The sequence below is a fragment of the Oreochromis aureus genome, linkage group 5 (assembly GCF_013358895.1).
Source record: "Oreochromis aureus strain Israel breed Guangdong linkage group 5, ZZ_aureus, whole genome shotgun sequence".
In the NCBI taxonomy this organism is placed as follows: domain Eukaryota; kingdom Metazoa; phylum Chordata; class Actinopteri; order Cichliformes; family Cichlidae; genus Oreochromis; species Oreochromis aureus.
The window spans coordinates 12,714,999-12,733,941 of NC_052946.1; the positions used below are offsets into that span (position 1 = coordinate 12,714,999).

At 37.4% G+C, this 18,943-nt stretch overlaps 1 protein-coding gene across 7 annotated transcripts; it reads left to right on the forward strand.

Annotated features, from left to right (window-relative positions):
• The first annotated feature begins 435 nt into the window (after positions 1-435).
• Positions 436-16,896, forward strand: tmem128 (transmembrane protein 128). 7 transcript variants are annotated; one of them, XR_005613102.1, is made up of 6 exons: positions 436-615; positions 1,838-1,970; positions 2,882-3,043; positions 8,267-8,375; positions 14,862-14,991; positions 15,546-16,896. XR_005613102.1 is itself a non-coding variant. In XM_031747770.2 (5 exons), exons 1-4 carry the CDS (start codon positions 516-518, stop codon positions 8,364-8,366), a joined length of 495 nt encoding a protein of 164 aa, XP_031603630.1. In that variant the 5' UTR covers positions 436-515; the 3' UTR covers positions 8,367-8,375; positions 15,546-16,896. The 7 variants fall into 7 exon arrangements, 5 of the variants coding, with proteins under 5 accessions (XP_031603630.1, XP_031603632.1, XP_031603631.1 ...); XR_005613103.1 differs by lacking the exon at positions 8,267-8,375; XM_031747770.2 differs by lacking the exon at positions 14,862-14,991.
• Positions 16,897-18,943: the final 2,047 nt, after the last annotated feature.

An 18,943-nucleotide genomic window follows, 5' to 3' on the forward strand; every position in this document is an offset into this window, starting at 1 on the left:
ACTAGACGTGCATTTCTTTCCAGACCAGTGGTCCAGTTTGGTTGTTGCTCCACCTTTCCAGCTGCTCTTTAATAAAAGACAGGTACAAAATATTTTTATAGATATAGATCTTTTAATACGACAGAAAATTTCTGAATGGCTCATTCCTCTTTGCCAAGTTCTATTTTTATACGTGTAAAAATATAAGAAAAACCAGTCGTATCTGTCACTTCAGTTAAAAGGTTGAAGAGACTGAAAATACTTTATGATTAAGCCTCCAATTTAATATATACTCTGATGTTAACCTTTCTGAAGGTATTCTGCTTTTTTACGTTTTACTTCAGCTATTTTATAATCGCTTTAAAGTCAAATGATTAAACATTTAGTTATTCTTATCATTTTTTTTAATAGAATGGGTTTTAAAACTACAACCGTCTCGCTCAAGTGCGTCATAAAAAAGCGACTCAGTGTGTCACAGGAAGTACCTTCTGATACCCAGCTAGCTAACATTTAATGTTCATGTTAGCGTCAGTAAAATGCTGAACGACAGTGAACTTGCAAACTTACGGAATCGATTTAAAAGAGATGCAGAATTGCTTATGCGACCAGCAGATTCGGGTGCCGAAGATGAAAAGAGTAAGGTTCAGAAAATATATACTGGCTAACGTTATTATCCACTTTTAACTAATATTTCTTCTTGCTGGAAGGCACCATTATTGTTATCCACAGAGTTAGCCCCGGACAACCCCGGTCTGTGACTTTAAAGGTGTCAAACTGTCACTTGAGTACAAATTGTGGTTGTCTGCCACAGGTACAGCTACTGACCCGAGCAGAGGTTGATAGAAAAGTAACCAACCTTTCTTTTTTCTTTCTTTAAACCATTTAACGTTTTTCTTTCTTTTCATTTCTTCGTCCCTGTATTAAGCTACAGATAATTAAACGCAAACTCCCTCAGCTGTAACACAGCGGCTGGCCATTGTGACTGTAGCCTTTTTATTCTAATGGTGTCTTGTAGGCAGCTTGTACAACCGACACTTGTCCAACTCTGAGGCCCTAGCTGGCAGAAATCCACCAATTCTTGATTGTTTTGACTGTGAAGAAACTCTGTGTCAGCTCAGCAACATAATACAGGGGACACTCTACTCCTACACAGTTATCAATTCAAGGGTCATGCCTTTGCCAGTGTAAACTGTAAGATAACCGAGATTGAGATTTCTTATGAATGGCTTTGTGTATATTACACCCATACCTGCTTATCATCATTGGGTCTCTATGGCAAGATAATGTATTATAGTACTATGCCAATGTTACATGGAGGATGAACCATTAGGCTTAACTTTGATTAAGATGTACAGCAGCTACTTATCTAGGGCGTCAAGTTCATAGTGAACTCTTTGTAGAGTGGAGTAGCATGCTAAGCCACTTCAGCGGCCAACAACAATCTCTGATACGTTTAATCAACCATTAAATTATAGAGATTAATAGCCCTCTGAGAGGGAAGATTGTCTGAAGGAAACCTATCAGTTTTGCCTCAGAAGCTGCTTAAACATTAAAGGCTGGAATTTGTACAAAGGAGATTTGTCGTATGCCTTTTGATGAGACAAATCTTAGATTTGATTTATGTCATATGGTGCTATAACTTCAGTTTTCTTTGAGCAATGCACTGTGTTAATATTATAACTTTGCTTAGCATCTAATTTATAGTAAAACATCGTAACAGTGTATGCTCTGTTCTTCTGAGGTGTCTTGTAATTAAGTGTGCCCTTAAAAAAGGCTTGAGTTAACACAAATAATTTTTGTGCTTTTGTTTTGTTTTGTTTTGTTTTGTTTTGTTTTGTTTTTGTTTTTCATCTTTCAGGTCAGGAGGAAAAAGAGGTCAAACCACTCCCCCGCTTCAATAAACACTCCATTTTCTGGATTGTGGCTTCGGTAGTTGTGACATACTACGTGGATTTCCTCCGACACATCATGGAAAATGATGATATCAAAAGGTGAATGTGCTTAGTTGCTCACTCATTCCATGTTATACTATTATTAAAATTTCTCAGATAAGCACATTAAACTTGTAAAGTGTTTGCTGTAGTTCTTTCTAAATATCATCAACATCAGTATATTTCATTGCATTTTGTGGAAATTGCATAATGTTTGATAATACTGAATATGCGTTTTATTAGCTAAGCAGGTTACTGTCTGCTTAGCTGTTGCATTTTGCCTGGACTATAGAACAGTACTGCTGTTTGGCTCACTAGCTGTTGCACGTGCACACAGACATTAGCTTTTATATTTTCTGCTGTTAATGTCTTTACTGTAGCTTATCTCATATAGAGTGACTGCTCTCTACTCTGCACTCTAATGATGCAGTAATAAGGAGATGCAGATAGACATGACAATACCATTGTATGAAAAGAGTCTTGGCACACCAATTCCACCAAATGCCATACACAGATACCTTTGTAACTTAATCATAGCTAGATGCTGATAACTGCAATAACAGAAAACTTCCCACAATAAGAAGTGACGGATTATCTTCTTAAAGGCGTCACCTCCTCTGTGCACATTGTATTTTTTAATATATTCCACATAATTTTTGTCACATCAGTATTTCAGTTTAAAAAATGTTATATTGCATACATAATTGTAGTGTTGGTGTTATAAAGGAATACCTTTTTTTAACATTACTTTTTGTTTATTTATTTTTTTAACTGTATCACCAAGACCTACTTTGTGGTTATGAAAGGTGCTTGAAAATCAAAACCCAAGAGATTGTTTTTTTTCTTCTGTTTCAGTGACATTGTGGTTATACGATACTGGTGCGAATGTGTTTTTGACGCAGCATGTTCTCTGTTTGAATAGACTAGCTTTAGCTGTTGACACTGATCCTCATTTTAACCTGTTTTACCAGTTGGTGGTTCACTGTTGGTCTGTTACTCCTGGGGATCTGCTTGTCTCTGGCCACGTTTTGCATTGTGTACTTGGAGTGGTACAAAGGCATCCAGCACTATGACCAAGAGTACCCTGCCATTCCTCCAATCACCACTGCAGCATTTATCGCTGCATCATGCAGGTAAAACAGGACATATCCTGCATAATTACAAGTTAACTCCAGAGCATTGTTTTTACACAAAAAAATGCAGCCATAGGCCAAGCAGTACTTTTCTTCTTTAAGTGTGTTTGCATAAACAATTTTATATTATTTGGGGTATATAGTAAGAGATAATGGTAGGTAACTCACTGTCCAGTAGGAAATAAATATTTCTGTGGTATGTACTGTAATCAAAGTGGATCTTAATCTGTAAGGAAAGAAAGCTGCTAAAGCTAGCCACTGCTGACTCATCAAACTGATCTAAAAGTGTGTGTGTAATACTATGAACAGTAAAAAGTGCCTAGCATTTCAGCACAATTTAAAATATGTTATTCAAGAATGTCATTTTATAGTTTCAAATAGCTGTTACGGACAAGTGCAACATTTTAGCAATAGTGTGAAACATCAAACCAAACCCACTGAGAAATAAAGTAAATTCTATCTAAGACAGATCAAACTAAATTTCCATTTATGATACATTTTTTGGATTATTTGGTTTTACTTAAGCATAAAAAAGAAAAAGGTAGGATTAACTGGACCCTTACTGTCCCTATATGTTGTACTAGAGTGTTGAACCAGTAAGATTTTTTTATATTCTTAATAGACTTGTTTAATGGCAGCCATTTTGATAGCAGGCTAAAACCAGATATTGGTATTTAATCAAGGCTATGTGTGTAAGTGGAATGGAGCAAGTTTAGACATTTTCTTGCAAGTGCTTGTGTGTATGGTACTGTGGAAAAAAAAAAATGATGAACCAACCGCGATTTCTTTATAATTTTCTAGGAAAAAGGGAAATAGGAGCAGCAAATTATTGAAACCTATGCAAATATGCAATATAGTATATAAGGTAAAAATAGAGTTTTATACAGTTCTCAAAAGCTTGAAAATCTATATCATGTATATATGCTAATATCGATATGGTATTACCAATTGGTATAACCGTCTTTATTTTTTAACACCGTCTGAACTCTCTTAGGCAAACTTTCTTGCCATTTCTTTAAGCCGTCTTCAGGAATAGTTCTCCAGTCTTCTTGAAGGACATTCAAAGCTCTTCTTTGGATGCTGGCCGACTTTTGTTCCATTCTCTGTCAAAATAATCCCACACTGCTTTAATAATGTTGAGATCTGGGCACTGGGGAGGCCAATCTATGACTGACACTAGGGCTGTGCGATATGACAAAATATATTAAAGGATGATATTGAAACGCTTATTGTTTCATATTTATACTCTATTGCAAAACACAGTATTAGCTGCAATATTCTTTCATTGATTTAGTCGCCATGGGACCACACAAGAACCAGCCAAAACAAATTGAGGAGCTCGTTATATGATTTTGTGCACTGGTCAAAACACTCAATTCCAGGTACACACCCCCAGCCGAAAACGCTTCACTGCAAGTCGAGTTGCCTGTTTTATATTATGAGTGCCTGGCCAAAATATTGGAGGAAATCCGCAATGTAGCATACTACTCTGGAATAACAGAGTGGCCGAACACCACATCCCTGTAAGAGTGCACTTCATCCGAAACTGGACACACAGCAATAAGTGTCTGCAGAGGTTAGTTTCTCAACAACCTTACAGGAACAGTAATGATAGCTGGAGGGCTCAGGGAAGCGCTTGCGTGAGTGCAATGGGTCATCAAGTTTGTGTCAATACGGGTTAATGCCATGTGAGGTTCATAATTGTTTCATTTTTTATTTAATTTAAATGTAAAAAGAAATATTGCTTTAATTTATATAATAACAAAATTTACAGAAAATGTACTTTATTGTAATATCTGTCATTATCTTGATAACAGATGGGTTATATCAGGAGATTTTGGTCATATCGCATAACCCTAACTGATAGTGTTCCACTTTGGGTTTCTATCTCCAGGTAAATTTTTAATTCATTGACAGTATGTTTGGGATCATTGTTATGCTGAAAAATAAAGCTGTCAGTCATCTTTTAGTTCATATTGCATGGTGGATTAAAGTCGGACAGTATTTTTCTGTCTTCATAATTTCGTCATTTTTGACACAATTCCCAGCACCATTGGCTGAAATATAGCCTCAAACCATGCCAGAGCCTCACTGAGTTTTACAAAGTTTTGTACCTCTCTTCTGACCATAAAAGTGATGATTTGAACAAAAAAATTGTATTAATCGTTCCACAAGACCTGTTACCACATATTTCAGTTCAGTTAACGTCTAATTTGGGATAACTCGTGTTTTTTCTCTTTATTTTTCTTCCTTGAGAATAACTTCCTGACAGCTAGGGCCAGCGAAGGAAGTAGAAATAAATGATCTGGGTTTTTTGGGGGGGGTTTTTTGACAGGCTGGTTTAATTTTTTTTTTTCTTTTTTTTTTTTTTTTTTTATTTTAAAGGGAAAATTAATAATTGGTCCTTTAAGTTGTCTCTTATATGTAGACATGCTTCAATGATTCATAGGTTAGTGCTAAGTGGAAAAGAAACAAAAAAAAAAAATCCTTTGAAAATGGACAGGTACAAGGACTGGACTGATAATTGAGTAAAAAAGCAGCTGATGTCCAAAGAAAAGCTTTGAAAGACCTTCAGAAAACCTGGAGAACTATTGCTCAAGAGCCCCAAAAAGTTCATTCTGTTCTTCTGGACGTAGCATTTCACTGGGAGTAATGTTTCCCACTCATTCAAGTGACATCTTTAGTCTCAGCTGACTGCAGGTTTCCCCATCCTTTTAAACAGTGCATTTGCACAATAACTGAAACTAGGACCACTGACAAACAATGGGCTGTGAGGTCACTTTCTTGATCATTAATATCCAAATTTTCACAAGACCATTGATCCATGGTTGCCTTGAGTACCATTCACAGAAAGTTGGGAAATGGCTGCAATCATAGCATTGTAAGATGGTGAAAGATGTACCAATAGTCCCCCTCCTCGATTAAGAGATGGTGTTTCCCTTTTCATGTAAATGGTCTCCTTGACTCTGCGCTCAAACCAGTGTTCCTCCCTGTCCAGGATCATTGAAAGAGTGGCTACTGGCCTGTAGGTGTGAATAGACTTCTGGCCTGATGAGTTAGCGCTTCTGTGTTGTGTCATCCGCTTAGCAAGATGTTGTTTGGTTTTCCCAATGTATAAATGGCTATCCTCCTGGCATTTAACAGCGTACAATATATTACTCTGTGTCGGGGGACCCCATCCTTGGGGTGGACTGATTTTGGGCGCAGCGTGATTCGGGTGTTAAGAGAAAATGCGTCTCAGCTGTTCTGATATTCCTGTCACATAAGGGATTACTAAGGGTTTTTGCTGAGGCAGCACTTGTCCTTCTTCTCTCCTGGATCGCCTGGAGCTTTCTTTAGGTGCCTTCCCAGCTTTGACAAATGTCCAGCTGGGATAACCACATTTATTCAGGGCCTTCTTGATATGAATTTCTTCAGCTTCCCTGGCTGCTGTATCTGTGGGGATGGTGTTCCCTCAGTGTTGTAGTGTCCTAATGACACCCAGTTTTGTGCTCCAGTGGATGATGAGAGTCAAACCTTAAATACTCATCTGTATGTGTTTACGGTGCACATGAACTTTTAAATGTCCACCATTACAGTTGGAAATCTTAAAGTCTAAGAAGCGTAGCCTGTCATTTTTCATATCCTCCCTGGTGAACTTGACAAGTTAATGTGATCAGTGAATTGTGTTATGTCCTGAGATTTAAGTTTCACTCAGGTGTTATCCACGTACGTAAACAAAGACTACGTGGTGTTCCAGGGCAGGATAACAGAGGACTCTTTTTTTCACTTCTTCCATGTACAAGTTGTACAAAATGGGTGAACTGGGGGAACCCATAGCACACCCATGTTTCTGCCTGTAGTACTGATCCTTGTATGTGAAATATATGGAATGAAGACACAGTTCCAAAAGCAAACACACTTGGTCGGTACTGAGAGTGGTTCTGTTGCTGAGGTTGGGGTCATCCTGTAATCGCTTACGAACTACCTCCACTGCTTCTGTAACTGGAACAGTCAATAATGACATCTCTCATCTACTAGTCAAAATCCAAGGTGTTCTTGATGTGGGGTTCAGAGCTACCTACTAACGGGTTTAGGATCGAAGCCAGAAACTTTGAGATGTTGTAGGTGACTGAGTTGATAATAAAGACAATTGCTCTTAAAAGTACACCTTGTTTATGTATCTTTGGAAAACCATATGGACTTGGTGTAGCTTCCCCTGCGTACGTCCTGTGGTATGAGGTCTGGTCAATGGCATTGTCTTGTTCTAACTACTTCAGACAATCTAACACCATGTTCCTGTAACCACGTCCTGGGTCTCGTTTCAGGGGCTCAGAAGCATTTTTGTCACTGTCACTGTGGCAAAATATTCTCATGACAGTCTTTCTGGCTTAGCAAAACTGCACCTACCTTCCTCTGCCAGAAGGATGATATTGGTTTTTGTCATTACTAAGGGATGTGAGTGCCTTCCTCTCCTCCATGCTCCTCTATGCTTTGCATTGTTGAGACAGGCTGAAACCCTCGTCCACAGTTGCTCTGCTTCCACATCTGCAATGTTGTTGTTTCAAATTGCTTTCTGTGATCAGTTCCTCTAGCCGTATTTGTTTCAGCATTACAGCAAAGTTCTACCCTTTCGGAAGGATGTTTTTCTCTTCTTGGGTGAGTTGTCTGTCAGACAGATTTTTCACCCACTTGTCCAGTTGTATTTTCAGTCATTAAGCAAATGTACTGTTTAAAAGGTTGGGGAAAGCTGCAGTCAGCTGAGACTGAAGAAGTCATTTGGATGAGTGACAAAAAGTTTCTCCCACTGAAAACGCCATGTCCAGATGAACAGAATCAACTTTTTGGGATTTCATTACCTCGATGATTGAGGATGCATAAAGATGTTGCTCAGGAGCATTTTTAAAGCGTGTTGCTTCCTTTGGAAAAGATAGAAATGTGATTTAAGAAGAGAAAAAAAGGTGATTCAATACTTTTCCACAATACGTACAGCACAGTATTGATTTTTTTTATTTAGTAGCTGATTTTTTTTTATTTATTTATTTATTTTTTATGAATGCAAAAAAAGTCATAATACTTTATTTATCCCATAGGGAGAATTTCCCAAGTATGGGAGCTCAATCTGATAGAGAAACAGCTCTGCTGCCTGTCCTCTTATGTCTTTTTGTAACAGGGAGCATCTGTATTCAACTAATATTTTACAAATGATCAATACTCAAACATTTCTCAATATTTGTCTTGCAGCTTTAACATTGCATTATGGCCAGTGTGGTCCTTCTTCACTCCACTCATCCTCTTCACACAGTTCATGGGTGTGGTAATGTTCATCTCTTTGCTTGGATGAATAGGAAAGGTGGGACAGTGTTCTTTGTTTTTGTTTTTTTAACTATACTGTGGGAATTTTAATTTTGACATAGAGTGTCTTTTTATCAATCTGTTGACATTGTATTGTCTTTTGGACACATCTTCAAAACGGCAAAAAGTTTTAAGTACTAAATTAAAGAGAGACTGCATTGTTCAGCACACTATGTTAATTGAAATTATTGGCAATAAAGGTTAGAATTTTCTTAACTATTTTGTTGTTGGATATGTCGCCAAAAAACACATCTTTCATTGAACCTTATGCTTTATATAGCACAGTGTTTCCCAACCACTGTGCTGCGGCACATAGGTGTGTTGTGGAAGATTATCTGATTCCACCTGATTAGTACTCTAAGCCAGCGATTCCCAACCTTTTTGGCGCCACAGACCGGTTTAATGTCAGACAATATTTTCACGGTCTGGCCTTTAAGGTGTCATGGATATATACAACAAAATAAAATGATACAACCAAGACAAAAACTGTGGTATTTGTTAAATATAAAAATAAACGTGAATTCACTGTCTAATCGTGTAACTTAATTAGCAGCGTTGTCCTGAAATGCGCCAACAACATTGAAAGTAACATCCTCTCTGCCCCTTAATTCTCGCTGGTCGCCATGGTAACGTGTAAATATTTCTTTCAAAATAAGACACACAACTACAACACCGCAGCCCGGTACCAAATGAATGCGGGTCCGTGGCCTGGTGGTTGGGGACCGCTGCTCTAAGCGATCAGCATGAGTAATGGGCAGAACAATTATATTCTCTTCCACTAGAGGGCAGTACAACTACCTGCTCTAATTAACTGGGTTGCCAACTGCCAGTAAAACAGAAGAAGACCAAGAAAAAATTACATAATAGTCTGGAGAAAATTCCAACTCAGATGAAGACCCTAGCATAAGTAGTGGTCAAAAGAAAGCAAAAAAAGGTATACTGGGGACAAACCGAGCCAATTCCACTATCCCTGGTGCATGGGGGAAAATTATCAATATGCTTTTTGTGACATTTTTGTTTGGTTGTGTGCCGTGTGATTTTTCTAATGTGAAATATGTGCTGTGGCTCCAAAAGGTTGGGAAACACTGATATAGCAAATAATGGATTTTTATGTGGTGGCTGTCCAAGGTGAATTTATGCAAGTTCTAAATGAAGAACCTTCTAGGAAAAAATAAATTACATGTACAGCAGAAATTTTCTTCTAAGGTTTTTGCAAGTAAGTACACTGACTGTGCAATAATGGTATAATAGCTATTTAAATTCCTTCTGTTTTATCTCTTTATCTTTCATTTATTAAGTCTCACTTAGCTTACGTGTATACACTTACCAGCCCTCTTTTTCAGCTTGAACCATTTTTACCACATGAAAAGCATTAGTGGACTGAATTTCATTCAGACCTGCCTCGCTATCCCGGAACCTTTTCAATTCAGAATCCTTCCCTTGTTTGATTTACTGTACTTACATGCTTTGACACCATCTTTCAGTCTCCATTGTCAAGACAAAGCACCATACACTGAGTGATAGGTTTTTTGGTTTTGTTTTGTTTTTTTAATAGAGCTGCTCTCAATGCGTCCAATATCATTTTGCTTTTTTGTGGTTTCAGTCTTTTTCATTTGTCTGAGGAATCTTTGAGTCTTGAAATGCATTACATAAAATAGCAGCGTTAGCTAAGTCCCAAAACAAGCTAGAGGTACATGAAATGTCTAGCAGGTAAGGAGCCTGAACTAGTGAGTGAAGTTGATCCATAGTTTGATGGGATTGGAGTAACTTTGATGCATATTTTGGGCAGTGCAACCAGTTTAATGTTGAGGGGATGGAATAGACTGGATATTTTATTATTATTTTGACTGGTTAAACACAAGGGAGCAAGGTTAGGGGGGTAATTAAACTTAATACTTGGTGGCAGGGCTCCTGAGGTAGATACGATTACCCTAAATGTCTAGAGTTATTTAGCTGTGTTGGATGATAAAATTCTATGTAACGCTTTTAAGGTGGATTTCCCTCTTCAAAAACGGGGACTGGAGGGAATGTTCTAGGGAGGTCACGTACATTAACCTCTTTGGATGGGTCTGCCAAGGTTCTGGGGCGTACGTCTGCTAGTCAAATCTTGGATTCAGGAGCACTGCGGTTTTCGTTGTTTCATGGATCACTGGACCAGATCTTTGTCTTCTGAAGGATATTTGAAGCAAAGTTGACCAATAAGCCTGTATGTGTTATGTAAACTTGGAGAACGAATTCAGCCTTGTTCACTGGGGGGGCCTTCATGAATATGGTGGTGTATACCAGGCCCTTTGGGATATCTGGCTATCCGGTTCCTGTATAACCACAATGGTTTGCATTGTTGGCAAGTCAAACCTTCTCTCAGTGGGGGTTGCACTCAGCCATATCTGCCCTTTGTCACAAATCCTGTTCATATCCTTTATGATCAGAATTCATAGTTGCAGCCAAGGGATGTCAGGTTTGGTGGTCTTAGCATTAAGTCTTTCCTTTGTGTAGGTAGTGTAGTTCTGTTGACTTCATTTAGGCCATGCGATTCAGCTTGGACTGGGGCAGTATGAAACAAGTACATGTAAAGAAGCATTGTTGTTGAACCAGTAATCTCTTAAGCTTATTCTTTTTGTTTGTAATGGACCTTTTTGAGAGCAGCTGTTTTGATACGAGTAGAGTGAACACAGGTGTTACTAATGACATGAATTAAGCTTGTGTCCACATGCACACTTTTTTCCCCAAGTACATTTTGAAACATATGTCAGTCAACATGACCCCCCATAAAAAAGCAAAAACATAAAACAATCTATAAAAAAGTCCATGAACACAGAATCGTTTCTAGTGGTATGCCACCAGTAGGGGTGGTCCAGATATGGTGTTACACCAGTAGCAAGCTACCACCTAAGGGTGAATGGAATATTCCACCAGTTAATGTTCTTTTTTTTTTTTTTTTTTTTTTTTCCTTAAACCTATTGTTCAGTGGGAATGGTACACTGGTGATATTTGGTTTGGCCTGCAAACTTTTCATATCTTTTTAAATAACCTGAATTACAATATAAGCTGTCTTTGGAGTATAGCAAGGTGAGACTATATTTATTGGGCCTCAAAATCAATCCCTTTTGGTAAATTCCAATGAGTCAGAAGACGCTGACCAGTAAAAGGGATTTGAAATAAAATCTGAGGAAATGGTGTCACATTTTCAAGAACACGGATATGACAACACTACCCTGCAGAAATCGTACACTATATAGCCTTGGAATGGTGAATGTTACCACACAGTAATGCTCGGAAACCAACCGAAGATAATTAGTATTTGTCTCTACATGTATTACAGAGGTGTCGGAGGGGAAACCCCCAAATAATTTGTAGGAATTAGAGTGTTATTGAGAGTTAGCCATGATCTAATGAGCCAAATCTTCCCTAAACCCGCCTTAGTTTCAGAAGATCTTAGAGTCTATGTCACAATCCGGTAGGTGAAAGAGATACAAAAAGAAATGTCATATGTGACACCAGTTACAGGTTAAGATGAGTAACTTTGTATTTTTCTGATAAGCCAGTCTTGTGTTCTTGTCCTTGTCTGATTTTAATTGAATTTGGATGAACATTTGAACTTGATGTTGACATTTTCTTTAGGCTCTTTCATCCAGTTCTGAAGGCTTTTCCTGATAGTTGAGCTTCACTGGTAGAATATTTCACTCAGGCTTAGGTGGAAGCTTGCTATTGGTGGAAAACAATAAAAACTGTTGGCAACCCCTATTGGTGAAATACCACGAGAAAATATTGTGTGTTTATGGACTCCGTTTTATTCCCCGAGGAAGGCCTGTGCGCCAAAACATGTTGGAGTTTTTACATGACATTGTTTTGAAAATAAAGGCATTTTAATTTTATTTTTTAAAAAGGAGTGCCTTGGAGTTTTTTGACATTTATGTTTATGTGTTTATTGACAGTATTTATGCATCCCTTCCAAAGAGCACCTCAAATAGAAGTGAGTAGAATCCAGGAACCACTTCTACTCAAAAACATTTGAACCGAGAATAAATCAACAGCCAACATAGCGCACAGTCCAATGTCAAAAGAGATGATGTAGGCACACATCTTTGACAAAATCCCTTTTTGTTTGCTACATAAATGGAGAACCTGAGCTTTTGAAAATCTTTATCCTGGGAAGAGTTTTTCAGAGAGTCTGTTTTCATGGATACAAAAGGTGAAAATGCATAGAAAAAGCCACGCTTACCAAAATAACAAAATGTAGATGTAGGCAGCCTAAAAGGAAGTAAGCAAGTTTGGAAATTCGCTTTTTTTTTCTTTTCCCTTGTCACATGTTCTCAGATTCTTTCTCACCATGTCAAATATTCAATTTCTGTATGCAACTAATATTTTTTTAAATATTCAATATTCAGACATTTCTCAATACTTGTCTTGTTGCTTGAACACTGAGTTGAACATTGAGTGATGGCCAGTGTGGTCCTTATTCACTCATCCTCTCCACACAGTTCATGGGCGTGTAATTATATTCATCTCTTTGCTTTATGTTTCTGTTTTTTTGTTTGTTTGTTTGCTTGTTTTTAACTGCTGTAAAGATTTTAATTTTCAATGTCTTTTATCAAACAATTGAGATTGTATTGTCTCTGTGTTAAAAATGTACTAAAACAAAAAAGGCTGCACAGTGCATTATGTCTAGCAAAATGGTAAATAAAGATTAAAACCATTCAACAGTCTTGTCTGTTGTCCAGCCTTATCAACTCCAGTTCACTACAGGTGGGTTTTTTTTGTTTTTTTTTTGTAAGAATTTCTCCATTGCTTACATTTAATACTTCCCCAGACTTTCTGACATTTTTCTTTGGAGACTTGCTAGGTTTTCATTTAAATTAGTCCAGTCCTTGTACCTAACAATTTTAGGGAAGTATTGTTGTTTTTTTTGGTTCATTAAGCTGCTTTGCACTGACTGGTTAGTCATTTGACCATAAAAAAGCATCTAACTCAAGAGAGTCTTGTGTCTAGTAATAATGGCTGCCTTGCCAAAGAAAAATTATAACAAATTATATCTTTATGCACTTTGTTGGTAGCAGCCTGGCACAATATGGAAGGTATTAAACCCCATTTCTTTAGTTAAATCTACGAATCTACAAGTTTTTGAATGTGAGATCAGGGCTCGCAAAATTGCTAGCCCGACGTCCCGGGGCCAGCGATTTTTTTCCAGTCGGGCTACCAAAATCTAACTCAGCCCTGCCGGTCGGGCTATCATAGGAAGGAAAAATGTATGTCAATGCTGTTCCATTCTTTCGCAAATGTAGCTGGGTAATTATGTCATTGGCATCGATGAGCCACTGTCAATATGTGAAATCGAGTTTGAATTTGCGCTTCTTCTTTTTTGGCTTACACTTTCACTTTGCGATCGCGCGAACTGTGTATAGAGAGCGGCAGTACTGATTGGTGAGTGACAGATTAATTGCGCACCAATTCCTCTGACATTGTCTTATCACTCATTAGCTTACTATTCAAACGTGACAAGTGAAATTTCCCGCAGCAAACTTAAACATGTGATAAAGGTTGATTGCGCAGAGAATCGCTGACTGTTATGTAAGTACGTGTGTAAAAACAGATGGGTTTACGCAGGAATTTTAGTTCTGCAGAGCCAAATAAGACTGGTCAGGGTGAAGAAGGGACAGCCAAAGAAAAGCCTACCACAAAACGGAAAACTTATGACAAATCAGACTATGAGGCAAAAGGAAAGCATAGCGTTTTTGGTTTCATGGACAAAAGAATTTCGGTGGCTGGAATATGACAATGTAAATACCTTAATGTTCTGCCGGGTGTGTCGTGAGTTTCCCTCGATATCTGAGTCGACAAGCACCTTTGTTACTGGGACCAGTAATTTTAAGAAAGACCCCATCAGAATCCATGAGAAATGCATTATTGCTCAGTCTGCAGTATCTTTCCCAGAACAAACACCAACTGCAAAAACATACTAAAAATAAACCAAGCACAACAAGAAGTCCTGAAAAAGCTGTTTAGAACAGTGTACTATGTTCCAAAGAGTATACCATTGGCAAAATGTAGCAGTATCTGCAAACTTCAAAAAGCAAATGGCCTAGATCTTGGTTCCACTTACCTCTTACCCAGGACTTAAGCGGAAATTTCAGATTCAGGATCTGACACATACTGATTTATGTTCTACACAGTTCCAAATATTTGAGTCGATGATTGTAATTTTTATACAATTGTTGTAATTTGTGTTTTAACAATTTTTTGATGGATGTTTTGTTTCCTTTACAATATTATACTTTAATGTATATTACTGTAAAGGAAACAAAACATCCATCAAAAAATTGTTCTCATTTTTTTTTTTTCGGGCTACTTAAATTTATTTTGGGCTACCAAAAAATGAAGAGTGCCTGCCCGAAGGGTTACCAGGGATTTTGAAATTTTGCGAGCCCTGGAGATATTTCTAGAGATATTAGCTGAAGTCTGTGTGCAATATGTCCTTAAATTTCAGATGCTGGACAAGAGGAGGACAAATCATCATCTCATCTCATCCACCACAATGCTGACATGATGTTAGCTAAGCAAAATGACATTAAATTGGCTCCACGGAAAAAAAATCCAACCTACTTAGTTTGACAAAGGTGTATTTTATTTCTCATATTCTGCTACTAAATGCTTGTGGTAACTAAATGCTTTCCCACTGCTTGAGGGTGCTGCACACTCACAACCAGTTTTTATTGCAAGACAATTGTACAGGTCACTTGATAGGTGGCACCCTTTTACAGTCTGACATGAATTGACTGAAATGACTCAGAGATTGTTCAAGGTTTGCATATAATTGCTGTCTAGTTTATAAATGTAGCATGACAACATGTTGTTATCTGTTGCTGTCTGATTCAATCTTTGCCATTGAATACAACTTTAGGGGACTCGGCTCAGTGCCAAATGGTTGTATTCTGGTTGTATTCCTATGGAACAGGAAGTTGCAAACTTCAAATGTAATAAACCTAGCACAAAAAGAAAGGTGTGTTTAGCCTTTTCTTTGGTGTAACAATGCTTCTTGGCAATAAATCTTATACTACTGGAACGCCTGTTTATTTCCCTTGTAAGGAAATTGTATTTGTGGGTTGAGCAGCAGAGTTGAGTATGTGTGTTATGCCCATGAAAAACTTGCCATTTCTTCTCTTCCAAACAGCTTATTCTGCGACTGACTCTTGCTTGTCAGCACCTGGAGTCAGTACCTGTCAGAAAGAGGCTTTAAAGTGGGCGCCTGAAGAAGATGACGCCACAGCCGTTTCCTCACTGAGTCTTCCAAATGCTACTGAAAATTTGTTAAATTAATAAATTGTTTTTTTTTTTTTAATAACTTTAATTTTTATTAGTTTTAGTTAACATTGAAAACCATACAGTAAAGAAAAATACAAACATACAAACAGTCTGGAGTTTACATTTCTTTTTTCTTCTGTCACATGCAAATTTCTTGTTATGTTGTGTTTTTGGTGCCACTTCGGAATGCTTTCCACTTCCTCCATTGTCTATCGTATTTACATCCCATCAGTCTAATATTGAATGTTATTTTTTCCATCTCTGAGATACCCTCTACAATACTAATCCAATCTCGTTGAGTGGGAGGGTCTGGGTGTAACCACTTCTTTGTGATTGCTTTTTTGGTTGCGGCTAGAATTATTTTTGCTAGATATAAGTCCTCCTTTTGTATCTGTTCCTTTATGTTTCCAAGATACATCACTTGGCAGGTGTTTGGAAGTGCATAACCCAGAATATTATCCATGGTCATTTTAAAGTCTTCCCAATACTTTTTAATTTTTATGCACTTCCAGAAAACATGTGAATGATCTGCTTCTGTTTCTCCACACAGTCTCCAACATTTCTGTGGACTTGAGGTCTGTTTAGTTTTAATTTTGGGTGTGATGAAAAAAACGTGTCAAATTTTTCCAGCAAAATTCCCTCCACAACAGCGAATTTGTTGTACTATGTTGTATTTCACACATACTGACCCATTCCTTCTCTGTTATAGTTATGGCCAGTTCAGTTTCCCATTTCTTTTTAAGGTAAAAGGTTGTGTCCTGTCTATCTTCTTCTAATGATCTATAGAAAGTGGAAATTGCTTTGAATTGTTTATGTTCATAGCAATTTTTTACTATTCCAATAACACCCAATGGTTTTTCAAGCCAGTCAGACTTTATTTGCTTTACGCAATAATCCCTAACTTGCAAATATCTAAAAAAATCTCTATTTTCCAATTTGTATTTAGTTTTTAATTGTTGGAAGCTCATTAGTGTTCCATTTTTTATTAGAGTACAAACTGCTGTAATCCCTTTTAACTCCCACCGTTTGAATGTTTGATCCAATTGTCCCGGCTTAAATTTTTTATCATGTCTAAACCATCTCAGCAAAAATAATTGTTCTTTTAACTGATGTTTTTCTATTACTGTGTGCCATATGTCTAATGTAAATTTCACAATTTGATTCATTCTACTTTTGTAAGAGGTCATTAATTCTTTGTCAGAGATAAAAATTTGAATTTTGGTTCCCTCAATTTCTTTCTCAATTTCCTTCCACCGTGCCTCATATTCCGTTCTACACCAACCAACAAGAGGTCTACATTGGGCTGCGTAAAAGTATTCCCTTAGGTTAGGCAAAGCCATCCCTCCCTTACACTTCGGGAGTTGCAATGTTGTTAGCCTTGTTCTGGGCTTCTTCCCATCCCATATAAACCTTGAGATCATCTTGTCCCATATTTAAAATTTTCTTTGAGGTATAGGAAGTGGGAGTGATTGGAACATGTATATCAATCTTGGGAGAACGTTCATCTTTATTATTTGAATTCTAGAGTAAAAGTTTATAGGTGTTGTTGACCACCGTTCTAGATCTTTTTTTATGTTACCCTCCACCTGATTGTAGTTTGTGTCAAACATAGCAGATAATGATTTTGTCAAGATTACGCCCAAATATTTCATGGTATTCAAGTGCCAATTTAGTTTATATTCATCTCTAATCTTTTGAGAAGGTGTATAATTGAATGATAAAATTTGTGTTTTGGATACATTAATTTTGTAGCCCGACAAGTGTTCGAAGGTATGGAATAGTTGCATCAAAGTTGGGAAGCACTTGTCAGGATCTCATAAGAAAACAATGACATTGTCAGCAAATAATCCAATAAGGTGTTTTTGTCCGGCAAGAGTTACCCCCTCCAGATTTGGATGCTGCCGCACTGCTTGCGCTAGTGGCTCGGCGTATAAAGCAAAAAGAATTGGTGACAAGACACAGCCCTGTTTTGTTACCTCTATGTAGCCGAATTCTGTCCGTCAGGCTACCATTCACCTTGATTCTGGCTGTAGGTTGATTGTTGATTATAAATTGTCCTTATACATTGTATTGAACTGTCCTTAACCCAAATTTTTTCAATACTTCAAATAGGAAGAGCCAGCTAACACTATCAAATGCCTTTTCTTGATCTAAACTTATTAACACAGTACTGATATTGGTCTTTTCTGCATTGTTGATAATGTGAAGGGCTCTCCTTATATTATCCTGTTCCTGACGTCCCTTAATGAATCCTGTTTGGTCCACTTCTATCAAGTCCGGTACAAAGTTTTCAAGTCTTTTGCTAATAATCGAGGCGTACAGTTTGTAATCATTATTAAGAAGGGAAATGGGTCTATAGTTCTTGCAATACTCTTTGTTCTTGCCTTCTTTAGGTAAAATTGTGATGATGGCTTCTCCTCATGATGGTGGGGCTATTCCCTGTTTCAGAGTCCAGTTAAAAGAGGATAGAAGAAGTGGCTTGAGTTCTTCTTTGAACACTTTATAAAATTCAGATTGAAAGCCGTCACTTCCTGGGGCTTTGTTTGTTTTCTGCTCGACAATAGCTGTATCTAATTCCTTATCAATAATCTGTGAGATCAATAATTTGTTTTGGGTATCCCCTATGGAGGGCAAGTCGAGCGGATCAAGGAAATTTTTAATTGTCTCAAGGTCTGCAGCAGCCGGTTGTGAGTACAATCTCGTGTAATATTTTTTAAACTCATTTTCTATCTCATTGGGCATATAATGTAGTTTGTTACTGTCTAAGTTTCTTACTTTGTTAATAATCATTGATGTCTGCTTTTTACGCAGTCTTCTTGCAAGTATTTTAGTTGCTTTGGGCCCTGATTCGTAATAAGTTTGATGCATAAACCTTGCCTTTTTTTCTACTTCTTCTTTTAGTAATTCATCAATTTGGTTTCTAATATCTGATATTTCTTCTAGAATTAGTGAAATTTTAGATTGTTTGTGCTCCTCAAGATGTTTAAGTTTTTCTGTTAAATTTTTATATAAAGCCAGTCGCACCTTTTTTTTGTGCTGCTGTTAGAGCTATTAGTTTTCCCCATAAGACTGCCTTTAGTGCATCCCAAAGTATGATTGGGCTCACATCTCCAGTATCATTGTCTTCTATATACGTTTTAATGTACTCTTTGATTTTCTTAACATATTCATCCCTATTTAGAATACCCAAATTAAGTCTCCATGCTGTATATCTTTTCCTATTATTAAGGCTGAGTTCTAAACTAATCATACTGTGATCTGAAACAT